Source organism: Sminthopsis crassicaudata, chromosome 3 (assembly GCF_048593235.1).
Source record: "Sminthopsis crassicaudata isolate SCR6 chromosome 3, ASM4859323v1, whole genome shotgun sequence".
Taxonomy (NCBI): domain Eukaryota; kingdom Metazoa; phylum Chordata; class Mammalia; order Dasyuromorphia; family Dasyuridae; genus Sminthopsis; species Sminthopsis crassicaudata.
The window spans coordinates 313,075,633-313,089,113 of record NC_133619.1 but is presented as its reverse complement, the minus strand read 5'-3'; the positions used below and the strand labels follow the sequence as shown (position 1 = coordinate 313,089,113).

General features: G+C 36.6%; 1 protein-coding gene across 5 annotated transcripts in view; it reads left to right on the top strand.

The window, feature by feature from the left end:
- Nucleotides 1-13,481, top strand: part of MYH15 (myosin heavy chain 15) — a 108,687-nt gene that overhangs the window by 50,865 nt on the left and 44,341 nt on the right. For all 5 annotated transcript variants that reach the window (XM_074301119.1, XM_074301118.1, XM_074301121.1 and 2 more), the window contains exons 14-18: nt 2,441-2,633; nt 3,379-3,582; nt 8,441-8,566; nt 11,428-11,598; nt 13,233-13,337. In XM_074301119.1, the coding sequence (XP_074157220.1) occupies nt 2,441-2,633; nt 3,379-3,582; nt 8,441-8,566; nt 11,428-11,598; nt 13,233-13,337 (799 nt within the window). The remainder of the gene's footprint in view (nt 1-2,440; nt 2,634-3,378; nt 3,583-8,440; nt 8,567-11,427; nt 11,599-13,232; nt 13,338-13,481) is intronic.

Here is a 13,481-nt window from a genome sequence, read left to right as displayed (position 1 = left end):
TTGAAATATTTGAAAGAAAAGCAGTGCTGATGAGAAATATTCACCCAGTGTAGCGGATGGAGAAAGTAGTCATGAACCTGTATACACAACAGTGTTACTACTTTCTGATTCTAATCTCTGCATATCACATGTCTGCATGGTTTGGTTTGTAAAGTGATTTTTAGGTTGCAACAACCCTATGAGGGAGATTTTATTGTTCCCCCTTCATTTTACAGATTAAGAAACTGAGGCTCAGTTCAGCATCTTCTCTAGAGTCACACAGCTAAGAAATGTCTGATGTGAAATTTGAACTCTGAATACAAACACTCTTCACAATACCTCATTGCCTGTAGTCAGAGAGAGTAGGGCCTCCATCTCATTTGTCCTCCATTCTATCACTACTTGGATGCATTGGAGGATAAGCTATATTCACTCATTCTCCATCCCTCTGTTACTCCTGTGTTTATGAAAGAGGCTTTTGTTCTGTTAATGAGCTTACTTTATTAAACATTATTAAGAAATCCTAATTCAAATTCAAATTCCTAGTGATCTTTTTTTTTTTTTCTGACAGCACCAGATACTTTTTTTTTGCTGCTGCTGGACTCTTTGAGAGGAAAATGAAGACTCCTTTTGCCCTTCTTAAGCTCTGTTCCATTCATAGAACTTGCTAATGAGCAGTGCACAGGGGAGAGTCTGCACCTCCTCAGGTTCACTGCTGGGCAGCTAACAGGATGCTTTCATCCTTTGCAAATGAAATTGCTGCACAGACTGCGTGACTGCAAAGAAACCCTGCAGCCTCCTAGATATGATGCTCTTATGGACTGGTGATTTCATTCATGTAGATAACTCCTTTCACCCATTCATAAGTACTCCCTCCATGTCTTCTCATCCTGTACAATTTCTGTCAATGTTTTCCCATAGATGCTTCATAAAGGTTCTACTCAGCATACTAGAAGGTTTCCTCATGATCTTTTCATCTCTTGGATTTCCCATTGTATTACTCAAGCTACTTGTCTAGTTATTGATACTTGTATGTGACTGGTCTATATATGTACTTTTCAGAACATACATTGGAGTTCCCTAAACTTATCTCTGATTTTGGAATTCTCAACTAATACTGTGTTGGATTCTTTTGTCTCCTACTTTAATATAGTCAACAAGCACATATTAAGCTCTTACTAGGTACCAAGCACTGGAGATATAATGCTAGTAATACACAAAAAGACAAGAAAAGTCCCTTTTTAAAAGAAGAACATATTCCATATTCAACTGTGTTTGGCAAAAACAAACAAAACAAAACAACCCCCCCAAACCCAAAAACAAAAACAAAGTTTGAACAATTTTTTCCATTCTCTTTTCCCTGCCATTTGCATGGACTTAGAGTTTTATTATGTTGTCTAATCATTGTTAATCTTCTGAGAACATTCCAAAACAAGCATGCAATTTAGAGCTCTTCTTGGATGACATTTCAAGAGAGAGAACATAGTGATGATTACTGGATGGATGTTCCAAATCAACTTTTTGTAGAGAAGGGCAGTAGTTGCAGGAGTTAACCTATTGGTGTATGAGTTGTTTTGAGTTTTAATGTTATACTCCATGAACTATTTTTCCCTACAATTAAAGTTTGATGTTTTTAACAAGTTATTCCATTTTCTTCAGTTTACATATTTTAAAGAGACGCTGGTCTGGAACATCTCTTTATTGCTGACCAGTGGTAAATTTCCAGAAAGGGATATAGTTTTGAATCTCATCACAAATGTGTAAAAGGATGCCTCTTATGCAGACTGACCTTAGGGTATAAGGAATTGGAGTAATTGTTTGTCTGAGGCCTCCTGTCAGGAAGCTAAAACCAAGATGTACAGCAGTAGCTATATGCAATTCAGTTCAATTCAACAAATATTAAACACCTATTATGCGCAGAGAAATTTGCCTTTTGCACTTTAAACATTCTTATATACTATGATGGAAAATTATATTTCAGACATGATTGTCATCTCTTTAAGAGCAGAGGCCATGACTTATTTATGTTTAAATACCCTGTGTTCAGAGCCGGGAGAGATTCATAAAATGTCAGAACTAGGATAGACCTTAGAGTCCAAAGCTTTAATTTACAGAAATTGCAAAAATTAAATGACTTGACTAAGATATCACATCTAGTTAATTGATAGGGTCAGGATTTCAATCTTATCCTTTTGTTCAAAGTCCAGTGCTTTCCCCACTACAATAAACTCCATTAAATACTGGTTGAATAAGCCAGGGATGTACAAATAACTCAACTAGCCATTCATTTTTTTTAAATCAAAAAGATTCCAGACTCAATTTTGTTAGTTCAGAAAATAAGGACCCCAAATTCTTCTCATTGCTTAAATCACTGTGAACTCAGCAGGTAATCTTTCTTAATCAAACACATGTGCGCATAGACACACACAAATTTATCTTCTGACTGTCATCTGCAAACTAGGAGAGACCAGCAACGTACCATTGATTCTCTGCAGTCAACTTTGGATTTCGAAGTCAAGAGCCAAGCTGAGGCCTCTCGGCTAAAGAAGAAGATGGAAGGGGACCTCAGTGAGATGGAAGTACAGCTCAGCCATGCTAACCGACAGACGTCAGAGGCTTCCAAATCTCTCTGCACTCTCCAGAAGCAAATCAAGGTATTTATATATTCTTTCCCAGCAAATTAAATACCTCTATTTATAGATGAACAGCCTAAGGGATGGAAAATCCTAATTGTCTTCAATATCCTATACCAAAATCCATTCTTGTAATTGTAGATATGGAGCTAGAAAACACTTTGAGGCCATCCAGTCCAACATTTTACAAATGAGGAAACTGAAACCTGGAGAAGTTAAGGGACTTGCCCCAACATCACACAAGTAGCTTGTGATGGGAATTTGAAATGAGGTCCTTTGACTTCAGATCCAAGGTTCTTTCCATTGACCATCCTGCCTTCACTTTTAAATAAAAGCCAGTAGCAGCTCTTTAATTATTTCTCTGTCTGCTCTGTTTCTCCCTCCTCTTTGTCTCTGTCTCTGTTCTGCCTCTGTCTTTGACTGTCTCTCTGTCTCTATCATTTCCATCTCTCTGTGTCTCTCTATCATCTCTGTCTATCTCTGTGTCTCTGTTTTCTGTCTCTATCTCTTTTATATCTGTCTCTGTGTCTCTGTCTCTCCCTCTGTCTGTATTTGTTTCTTTCTCTGTTGCTGTGTCTCTGTCTCTCTCATCTTTTTTCTCTCTCTCCCCGTATCTGTCTTTCTGTCTCTCTCTCTGTGTCTCTGTCTGTCTGTCTCTGTCTCTGTGTCTCTCTTTTTCTCTCTGTGTCTCCCTGTCTTTCTCTGTCTCTCCCACTTCTCACTTCCTCTTCTTCCACAATAAAACAATCCCTCCCTTTTGTTACAGAATCTCCAAATGCAGGTAGATGAAACTACACATCAGAATGAAGGTCTGAAGGAGAAGGTGATGGTGGCAGAGAGACAAAATGCTATCCTGCGATCTGAATTGGATGAATTACAGTCTTTGCAGGAACAGACAGAACGGGGAAGGAGATTGGCTGAACAAGAGCTTCTGGAAGCCACTGAAAAACTGAATATGCTGCACACCCAGGTAAAGACAGTGAGGACAGTCTTATGCTTTCTGGCTGCTATCTTATCAGAGGAATACTGACAAACAGGAGTCTGTCCAAAGGAAATTAAAGGGTATGGAAAATATGTCATATGTAGGATCACTGAATGATTTGGGAATTTCTAACTTGAAAATGATAAAATTAAGAAGATCCACAATCATGATCTTTAATAATCAAAAAAGCTCTCCTATTGAATAAAAATTAAAGTTATTCTGCCTCAATCAAGAAGAGAGAACAAGAACAAAATTGTTAGAAGTTACAAGGAGACAAATTTCAGTTTAATATGAGGGAATTCAAAATGTGGACCATCCCAAAAAGCAGTAAGTTTCTTGTTACTGGAAGTAGTCAAGCTAAAGTTGGATATAAAGGATATAAGAGGATTTTTTCATTGTGTGGGAGGTGAGATTAGATACAGTGATGATACAAGGCATTTGAATACTTTAGGCAAAGTTCTAAAATTATTCTCTCCCTCCTATGTTACTGGCTGGAAGACCTTTCATCATCATTATATATATATATATATATATATATATATATATATATATATATATATATATATATATATATATATATATATATATATATATATATATATATATATAATGATTCTTCACAAAAGAATGCCTGGAGATCTCAGAGAAAGGCTGTTGGCAATATGAAAAAGCCACATTGTATGTTGTTCTCTTGGCAGCTGCTATTTTGCCTAATCCTAGTCCTAACTCTGCTTGGTTGCCTTCTGATTTTTAAATTCCTCTAGCTGGAGCTTAAAGTTTAGAGCAAAATATATTTTAATTCTAGAAAACTTTACATGTAAGATGAAGATGGTCAAGGTGTTTCACTCCTCTCTAATGAATAAGAGGAGGTGATTCTTTCTCCCAGGATGTTCAGTAATGAAGCAGCACATCCAGTAAATTCCAATTACTGGGCAATGTAACAACATTATTCCATTGTCTGGTGACCGGAATTTGTTCCAGTTAAAGAAATCTACTTCTGTTCAGGACAATTTTGGAAGACTTCTGCCTTAGAGGGGAAGCATAGTACAATAAAAAAACGCCCTGGGCTTGGAATCAAATCAATCATGATTTGAGTTCAAATCTTGGCCTTGCTAATTACTTAGTGTTTGACCTTGCCCAAATTTGCTTAATCCCTAGGGTCTTAAGTTCTTCACTTTTTTAAAAAAATGGGGAATGTAGACTGGGTGATCTTTACAATTCTTATTAATTCTAAATCCTATGGTCTGGGTTAAAAATTGATTGAGCTAAGGATAGCATTTTCCAAGAAGATAAACAAGGAGAGACTATAGAATCTATGGTCTTGAAATGTAACATCTTTTTTCCTGGACCCAGAATGGTCCAATAGTATAAGGGACCTTCCCATAAGTAGTATAAATGGGCAGAATTCTCATCACTTCAGAAATGTGTGCTTTGGCCCAGCATGCTAGTCTAAACACAGAAAGGTACCTCTTCACCATATGGGATCTTTTTCCATTCTAAAATCTCCCCAACTTTCCATATTCCATTTGGTTCCAATCTGTCCATATACATGAGGTCATAATGGATTTACCAGATGGATATATAGTTGTGTTCTGGTTTAATAAATTCAAGAGTGAATATTTAGAGAGGTAACTTGACATGATTGAGGGATAGAAGATCTTGGAGACTAGATTCAAGTTCTAATTCTTACACAGTATTAGCTGTGCAACCATGGACAACTCACAACTCTTTGTTGTTTTAAATGAATTTTTATTTTTATTCTAAATTTAGCAAATACCAACAGAAATGGATATTTGAATATGCATAACAGAATAGAAAATGAGGATTTTATATCTAACTGCAGGTACTCCAGATTATTCTGTATGGATGTAAATTATAGAACATTTGCTAATCTATATTGGTAGAATAAGTTTTCATATTGATGAAATCTCAGATAAAAACTAAAATTGCAAAATGAAATTTATATTTGTCCCCCCAAAAGTGTATGACTATTTATCTTGAAAAATTATTTTCTCATTGAAAAACTGTCCATAGTCTATATCCCAAAAAGATTGTAGAAGAGGGGAGGGGACCCACATGTACAAAAATATTTGTAATAGTCCTGTCATAGTGGCAAGGAAATGAAAATTGAACATATGCCCATCCTGGGGAATGGCAGAATAAGTTATGGTTTATGAATATAATGGAATATTATTGTTCTATAAGAAATGATAAGCAGGCTGATTTCAGAAAAGCCTGGAAAGACTTACATGAACTGATGCTGAATGAAGTGAACAGAACCAAGAGAACATTATACACAGGAACAGCAAGATAACATAATGATCAACTATAATGGACTTGGCTGTTTTCAACAATGATGTGATTCAAGGCAATTCCAATAGACTTGGAATGGAAAATGCCAACTGCGTCCAGAGAGAGAGCTATGGAGACTGAATTGGATTAAAGCATAGTACTTTCACCTTTTTTGCTGCTGCTGTTATTGTTTGCTTGTTTTTTTTCTTTTTCATGTCTTTTCCCTCCTTTGATCTGATTTTTCTTGCACAGCATGATGAATTTGGAAATACATTTAGAAGAATTGTACATATTAACCTGTGTTGGATTGCTTGCTGTCTTGGGGAGCTGGATAGAAGGGGATAGAGGGAGAAAAATTTGGAACACAAAGTTTTACAAAAATAAATGTTGAAAACTATCTTTACATGTATCTGGAAAAATAAAACACTATTAAAATAATAATAATAAAAAAGAAAAGATTCCCATAGTTATTCCTTTTGCAAAGTCAACTTCTGTAGTGACCCTTGTCAGTATCCTTGTCCACAAAAGGAAAAGGTTAATTATGATTTTTTTTAAAGTTTCCTTCTAATTCTGATGTTTTATGGTTCTGGGAAAATGCCATTCATTTTATATACAACTTTTCAGAAACATATAAAATTATATACCTGTGATTGTATATTGGTGTTGAGAATACTTCGGTGAGGAAATTCCTACTACCAACAGATATACACAATAATTCTGCAGATCTTAGTCAGATATTTGCTCAGGGCAGATTAAAAGTTTGGTTAAATTTTATTAAACACTGCAGTGTGCTAGGCACTGTGCTAAACTCTAAGCTCTTAGTTTAAGTTATTTATCCAAGGTCATATGATTAGTAGAGATCAAAGGTGGAGCCTCAAACCTAAGATATCTTGACTCTGAGGGGCTTTCTATCCATTATACTATGCTGATTCTCTAAAGTGGGATACTACCTATATCAAAGCTCCTTAAACTGTGGGTCATGAACCTATATGGGATTGCATAACTGAATGTGGGGGCTATATGATTTATGATTATGATTATGATCAGAAAATTTTGATTTGGAGACCTATTGTATATACCTGTGTAACTGGGGTGCTGTAGAAATTTCTCAGATGAAAAGGGGTCACAAGTAGAAAAAGTTTCAGAAACTCTAACCTATATTACCAACATCTTGAAAATACATAGCTCTAAGTACAGTTCCCTTCCTACTGAATATGCCTAGAGAAATAAGAATCAAAGGAGGAACATGGCCTTGGAAAGAATTAGGTTAGAACTATAATATGATAAGATTCAAGGAAAAGACATATTGTCAATGAATCCTCCTATGGAGAAAGCAAGGGACTAGCCATAAGGCTAGAATAGATCCTTTTCTATTTCTGAGCTTTAATCCTGACAGCAAGAAGGTTAGGGGGAATTAATGGAATGATAATGGATGAGAAATTGCCATATGGAGCCTTTATGTACAAGGCACTCTCTTTGATCTAGACATCATCACACCCTTAGTAAATCTGTGCTCATAAATTCAGGCTAAAAATTAGCAGCTATAAGACCTTTGATCTACTGTGCTAGAGCCATTGAAAGAAGGGCAGAATCCAGCATTGTAACGGAGATTGCCAGTAGGGAATCAGCTAGAGAAAGAACAAGATAGGAGTCTCTATGTGCCACTTTGCAGTGGATAAGAGACAAATAGAAATTGAAGTGGAGATAGGAATGGGAAGAGAGAAAGAAGCCAAAGACAGGAAACTCTTCTTAAGTGGCCCCAGCTGGTGACTGAAGTTTTCCCCAGGCTCTGTGAGGTGTCTCTACTCGAACCCAACTTCTGATGTAAGGGGAGTGACCCCTTACCACATCAAGGAGTGCTGGGTATGCAACCAAATTTCTCACACATGAGAAGTCAAGATACACTTTCTAGGGTATTTCCACTTTTTGGAAGTGATGGAAGATGTCACTTTTCATTGATTCAAACCAGACTTTTGTTGGTAGAGAACAGCTCCCTCCTCAAGTCAGGAGCAATCCTCTTACGGAAGGGTAACCATTCTCCCCCCCCAAAATAAATCTGACCTTAATACCTAAAATTTAGCTGTCATAGGGGAGGTGACATGGTACAATGGAAAGAATAGGCTCAAGAGTCAAAAGCTCAGGTTTATGTATCACCTTTGATGCTCACTAGATGGCATTCTCCTGACAGATGATTGTAAAATGCTGGAGTGATGGGCTATATTCCATGGTAGGGAGGAAGCATACAGTTGAATGTTACTTTCCTGGGATAAAGTCCCAACTGGTCCCTCCTACTTATATCTATTCATCTATCTTCCCCAGTGCTGATTTGATTTTGCTAGCTAAATGAACTAATCAATTATGGGATTCTGTGCAGTTATTTTTAGGTAATTCTAAGGTGATTTTCTACTTTTTCTTTCCTTCTTCCTTTATTTCCTTCCTTCCTTCCTTCCTTCCTTGCTTCCTTCCTTCCTTCCTTCCTTCCTTCCTTCCTTCCTTCCTTCCTTCCTTCCTTCCTTCCTTTCTTCCTTCCTTTCTTCCTTCCTTTCTTTTTTAGAATACAGGCCTGATCACCCTGAAGAAAAAATGGGAGACTGATATTGCTCGCATAAAGAAAGAATTAGAAGATGCAATAGAAGAACGTCAGAGTGCTGAAGAAAAAGCTAAGAAGGCGATGACTGATGTAAGAAGTTGGCTCTCCATTATATTCTAGAGGCAGTATTGAGCTATGGTTAAGGGGGGAGTATCAAATACAGGGCAACAAACTAGGGTAGTGTCTCTGCTATTCCCTTGTTTCTTAATCAGGAATGACTTGGTTGGTTTCTCTATAACTAAGTCTATTTGAAAAATTAATTTAATTACAGCTTTCTCCTAACTCTTTCATCAAGTAATGAGGATAATTAAATTGATCCATGTAAAAACCTTTTATGAGAAGAAAGCAAAAAAGTGTGTAAACTATTTGTTACTTGAAGATCGATATGTCCTGTATTCTAGGAACATCATAAACTTCCTGCTGTTCTTCGCAAATGGTTTTCAAATAGCTATTTGCCTAAAGTCAGTAATTGTTTGTGTCAGTGAGTGGAAAGTATTCTGCTTGCATTAAAAAAATATAACTTGTACCTCTCCTGGGAGGTGAGAGAAGTCTAGTAAAGAAAGATTTGGGAGTTTGAAAAACTTTCAGTATTTTTCTTAAGTGAAAATGTATTTCTCTTCTATTGATAATACTACTATCTTGAAATCATGCAAAAACCTGGCACTTTCTCCCAAGAGAAAGATGGAGAAATTCAGTGAAATTATTATTTAATGAGGGTTTGCTTCTAGATTGTCCCACAAGCAGAATCATAACTAGCACAAAGCAACTGGGATGCTTTTTCTTAGAATGCCAACATTCAAAGGGGATTTCTTCCTCATGCCCTTTCCCATATCTAGGCTTCCACTAATAAGATTTTGTAATCATATTCTTTCTTTCCCATCACTCACCTTCTTCTACACTTAACATGCCCATTTTTCCCACAGGTGGGATGGTCAGGAATTACTGATCATGTCTGGAGGATGGATTATTTTCTGTGATTCCCAAACACTTGCCCTCTCCCTCACCAACTGGCATAAGAATTTTCAGTTATACCTTGATTTGATCAACAAACCTCTAAAGACTTACACTAAATTTCCAATAGGTGTCCCATTGCTTAATCTGGGACTCTCAGTAGAAAGGATGGGATAGGGACAAAGACTGTCACTCAGAAATTTTGAATCAAAGCAGGAAGGAAATGGGTGGTGACTTGAGAAGGCTTGAAAATGTATTTGCTATCCAAGAACAAATAATTATCTGAATGTTTATGGACTCTCATCCCCAGAGTGTAGCTTATCTCTGCTGAATTCTCTCTCGTCTTTCCTTCTCTGACAAATTTATGCAGTTGCATAAAAAGCTGAAACTCCTTATAACACTGATATCTTATTAAGTTGTCCTTGACAATTTCAAAAATTGAAAACTGCTCCACACCCTCTGCACAAATCCATTCAGTCTCAACCAGCTCTGCGTAGGGCCATCTGGAGACATCACAGGCAATCATGTTACGTCCCCTCTGTCGTTCTTGAGATCTCTCACATGGTTGGTGTTGGGCAGATGGCTTGGGGCTTGACAAATAGATAAGCTTTAATTCTTAAGGGCAGTGCTCCCAGGGCCTGTTATATGAAGGATAACTCTTAATGAAGGACAAAAGACAACACAAATGTACGTCAGGCTAAAGTGAAGGATATGCTTTACAAATGACTGAACTCAATTCTGACCTCCTTATAGGTACTAGGAATAGTGACCTGATGTGAGGTTATTGAAGGCTACAGTTAACAGTTTTCATAAAAAAGAATTTAGGATGAATGGTAGCGTATATTATGATACTTTAACATAATGGAATAGACAATATAGAATAATGGAAAGATATCTTAACTCAGAGTCTGGAAGACTTGAGTTCAAGATTTGTCTCTCATATGATTGGTATACAAGGACAAATCTCTCTAGCTCTTATTCTTGGGAAGAATCTAAGACTCTAGATTATAGAGAAGATACACATGTGTATATGTATGTATTTTACTAACCAAAAAAAAAAATCCATTTCTCCCCCCCCCCCCAGGCTGAGGTTAAGTAACTTGCCCAGGGTCACACAGCTAGGAAGTGTTAAGTGTCTGAGACCAGATTTGAACTCAGGTCCTCCTGAATTCAAGGCTGGTGCTCTATCCCCTGTGCCACCTAGCTGCCCCCAAGAAATCCATTTTTAAATCCAGACTTTTCTATTCCTTCTCTTGAGTTCAGTGTAAAGATGTCCATGTTGTCTTTGGGTCAATATATATAGCAGAATTTGCCATCTTCCATGTGATGCACATCTATAATCCTGTGTGATGGTGTCAATCTGGGCTGCAATGTAGCCTTAAGTTTGTTCTTCCTCCAGCTATTCCCCAGACCTAAACCAGGCATAATTTGGAAAGACGGAAAGGTGGCAGAGCCAGCAGTGGTTGCAGAGAGGCTAAAAGAAAGAGAGAAAAAAAGGGCTAGTGAGGCCTACCATTCCACCAAACCCTGAAAATACAACAATGGGATCATGGATTTAGTAGACAGTATTTTAGAGACCACTGAGTCCAGCTACCTCATTTTTATTAATATTTAAAAATAAATTTACATAAATTTGTAAGGTTTCTGCCATTATCCTTTCCATTGAACAAACCAACCAACCAACCAACTCAAAAGGCAAAAGCAAAACCTGCATCATGCACAGTAAAATAAAATTTACACTGACCATGCACAACAATATATGTCACTATGTTTTAAGTTAATAAACTTAAAATAGGTGATGAATCAATTGCTTTATTTTACATCAAAGAAAACTGAAATTTAGACAAGTTCATTAATTTTCCCAGGGTCATATCCCTAGTAAGAGGCTAAGGCAGGATTTAAACTCAGATCTTCCTAACTCTCCATCTAATACACTTATTTACTATACATATTGTAAGAAGAGTTGACTGGTGGAAAATATCATATTTTTCTCATTCCAGGCAGCATTGTTGTCAGAGAATTTGAAGAAAGAACAATATACCTGTACTCACTTGGAAAGGATAAGAACCAACATGGAACAGACCATTATGGACTTAAAGAAAAGACTAGAAGATGCTGAACAGAGTACTCTGAAGGGGGGCAGTAAGCATGTCCAGAAACTGGAATCCAAGGTATGGGTGTGACTTTGAATTTGAACTTTATTAGACAGTTGGAGATATGTTAGGACCATAAATAAGGCAGAGGGCAAGTGCTTAAAGCTCAATCAAAAAAGGAAGGAGTCTTGAATCTTAGCCTCACATTTGGCCACTTTTTGATATTTGGACAGCTTCAATCCTTATCAGGAAATCCCTTCCCCAAACCTCAAGGAATTTTCTTTTTTGTCCTGAGTTATAGGCCCTCCTAGTCTGACCCCTATGAGAATATTTAAAACTTACAGGTTGCCTAGCCTTTTAGTTTTTCCTTATTGTTTTCATGCCTTTCCAGAGCAAGACATTGTATTAGGTAGTTCAAAATGCCCTTGGGATAGGTGGTTAAGGGGCAAGGTGGTAGAATATTATATCTTCCCACTTATTTTAGGCATTTTGTGGTAGAAATTAATACACAAACATATACATGTGTATATGTATGTCTAGACAATATGTATATATAAGATCATGATATATAATTGTGTAAAAATATAATGATGCTGTACTTTATGCATGTGGATATATATATATATATATGTCTCAGACCATTAATATGTTACATATAATGGTTCTGTACTATAATAGCTTTATACAATATATCACAAACATGTATGTACACACATATACATACACATACAAATATATGTATAGATGTATATGTATGTCTATCTATCTCTCTATTCATCTATTCATCCATTAATCTCCTGGATTACAATAACATCATGGCACACGTAGCATTGGATTTGTAGTGAAGATAACCTGGATTCAAATTCTGCTTTCAAAACTTAACTACAAGCTTGTACACAAGTCACTTAATTTCTCTGAGCCTCAATGACCTCACCAGTAATACATCTCCTTCACAATTGTGAGGATTGAATGAAATGGTGTCTGTGTAGCATTTTGCTTACTTTTGAGTGTTATCTGAAAATCATTGGTTGTTATATGATTTGTATTACCTGCCTTATTTGAATAACACTATAAGACAAAATATTAATTATTCAATTGCAAAACCCTTCAAGTATTACAAAGAGTCTTCCTTATAACAGCCTTGTAAAGAAAACAGTACAGATATCCAATCTTCTTAAACCTCAGTTTCTTCATCTGTAAATTGGAAATAATAGGCAAATTTTCTAGGATTGCAAGGTTAAAAATGTAGGAATCTAGGTCTCGTAGCTCTCTACTTCATGCTGCCTTCAACATTGTTATTGTATCAATGCTACATCTCAAATGATATTTGTAGGTATACAGACCATAAATCTAAAGTCTATGACTTTGCTTGATTCTGAATTTCATTGTTTGGATCTTAGATGTCATGACTGAACAGGGGGAAATCTTAGAGCTTTCTCACATCTGAATTAGATTTTGAACCCTGGGAGAGAGAGGTTAATTCATGCATGGTTAATAAATGGACCTTTTAGCATTTCAAAAGTCCCTTTCAGCTCTGGTCCTGTCTCAAGAAAGATAATTTTCCCAAACAGATGACCGTATTTTTAAATACCACAATATAAAGAAATTCTACAGCATCCCTTAATTACCCCCATCCAATGATTTTATGGATTGGCCAATGAAATACCCATTTTCCCATTAACCAATAGACTGAAGTAATGTTTTGGTTGCAGATCAGTGAACTAGAAAATAAACTAGAAAGTGAAGTACGTCGAAGTTCTGAAGCCCAGAATGGAGCCCGTAAATTTGAGAGGTCCATCATGGAGCTAACCTATCAGGTACTGTGGGAAAATTGTTTGAGACAATGAGGTAATAAAGTAGATAGAATCTTGGACTTAGGGTCAGGAAGATTTGAATTTGAATCCTCCCTCAAGCACTACCAGTAAGATGTTGGGTGGTAAGTTGTCACTTAACTTCAGTTT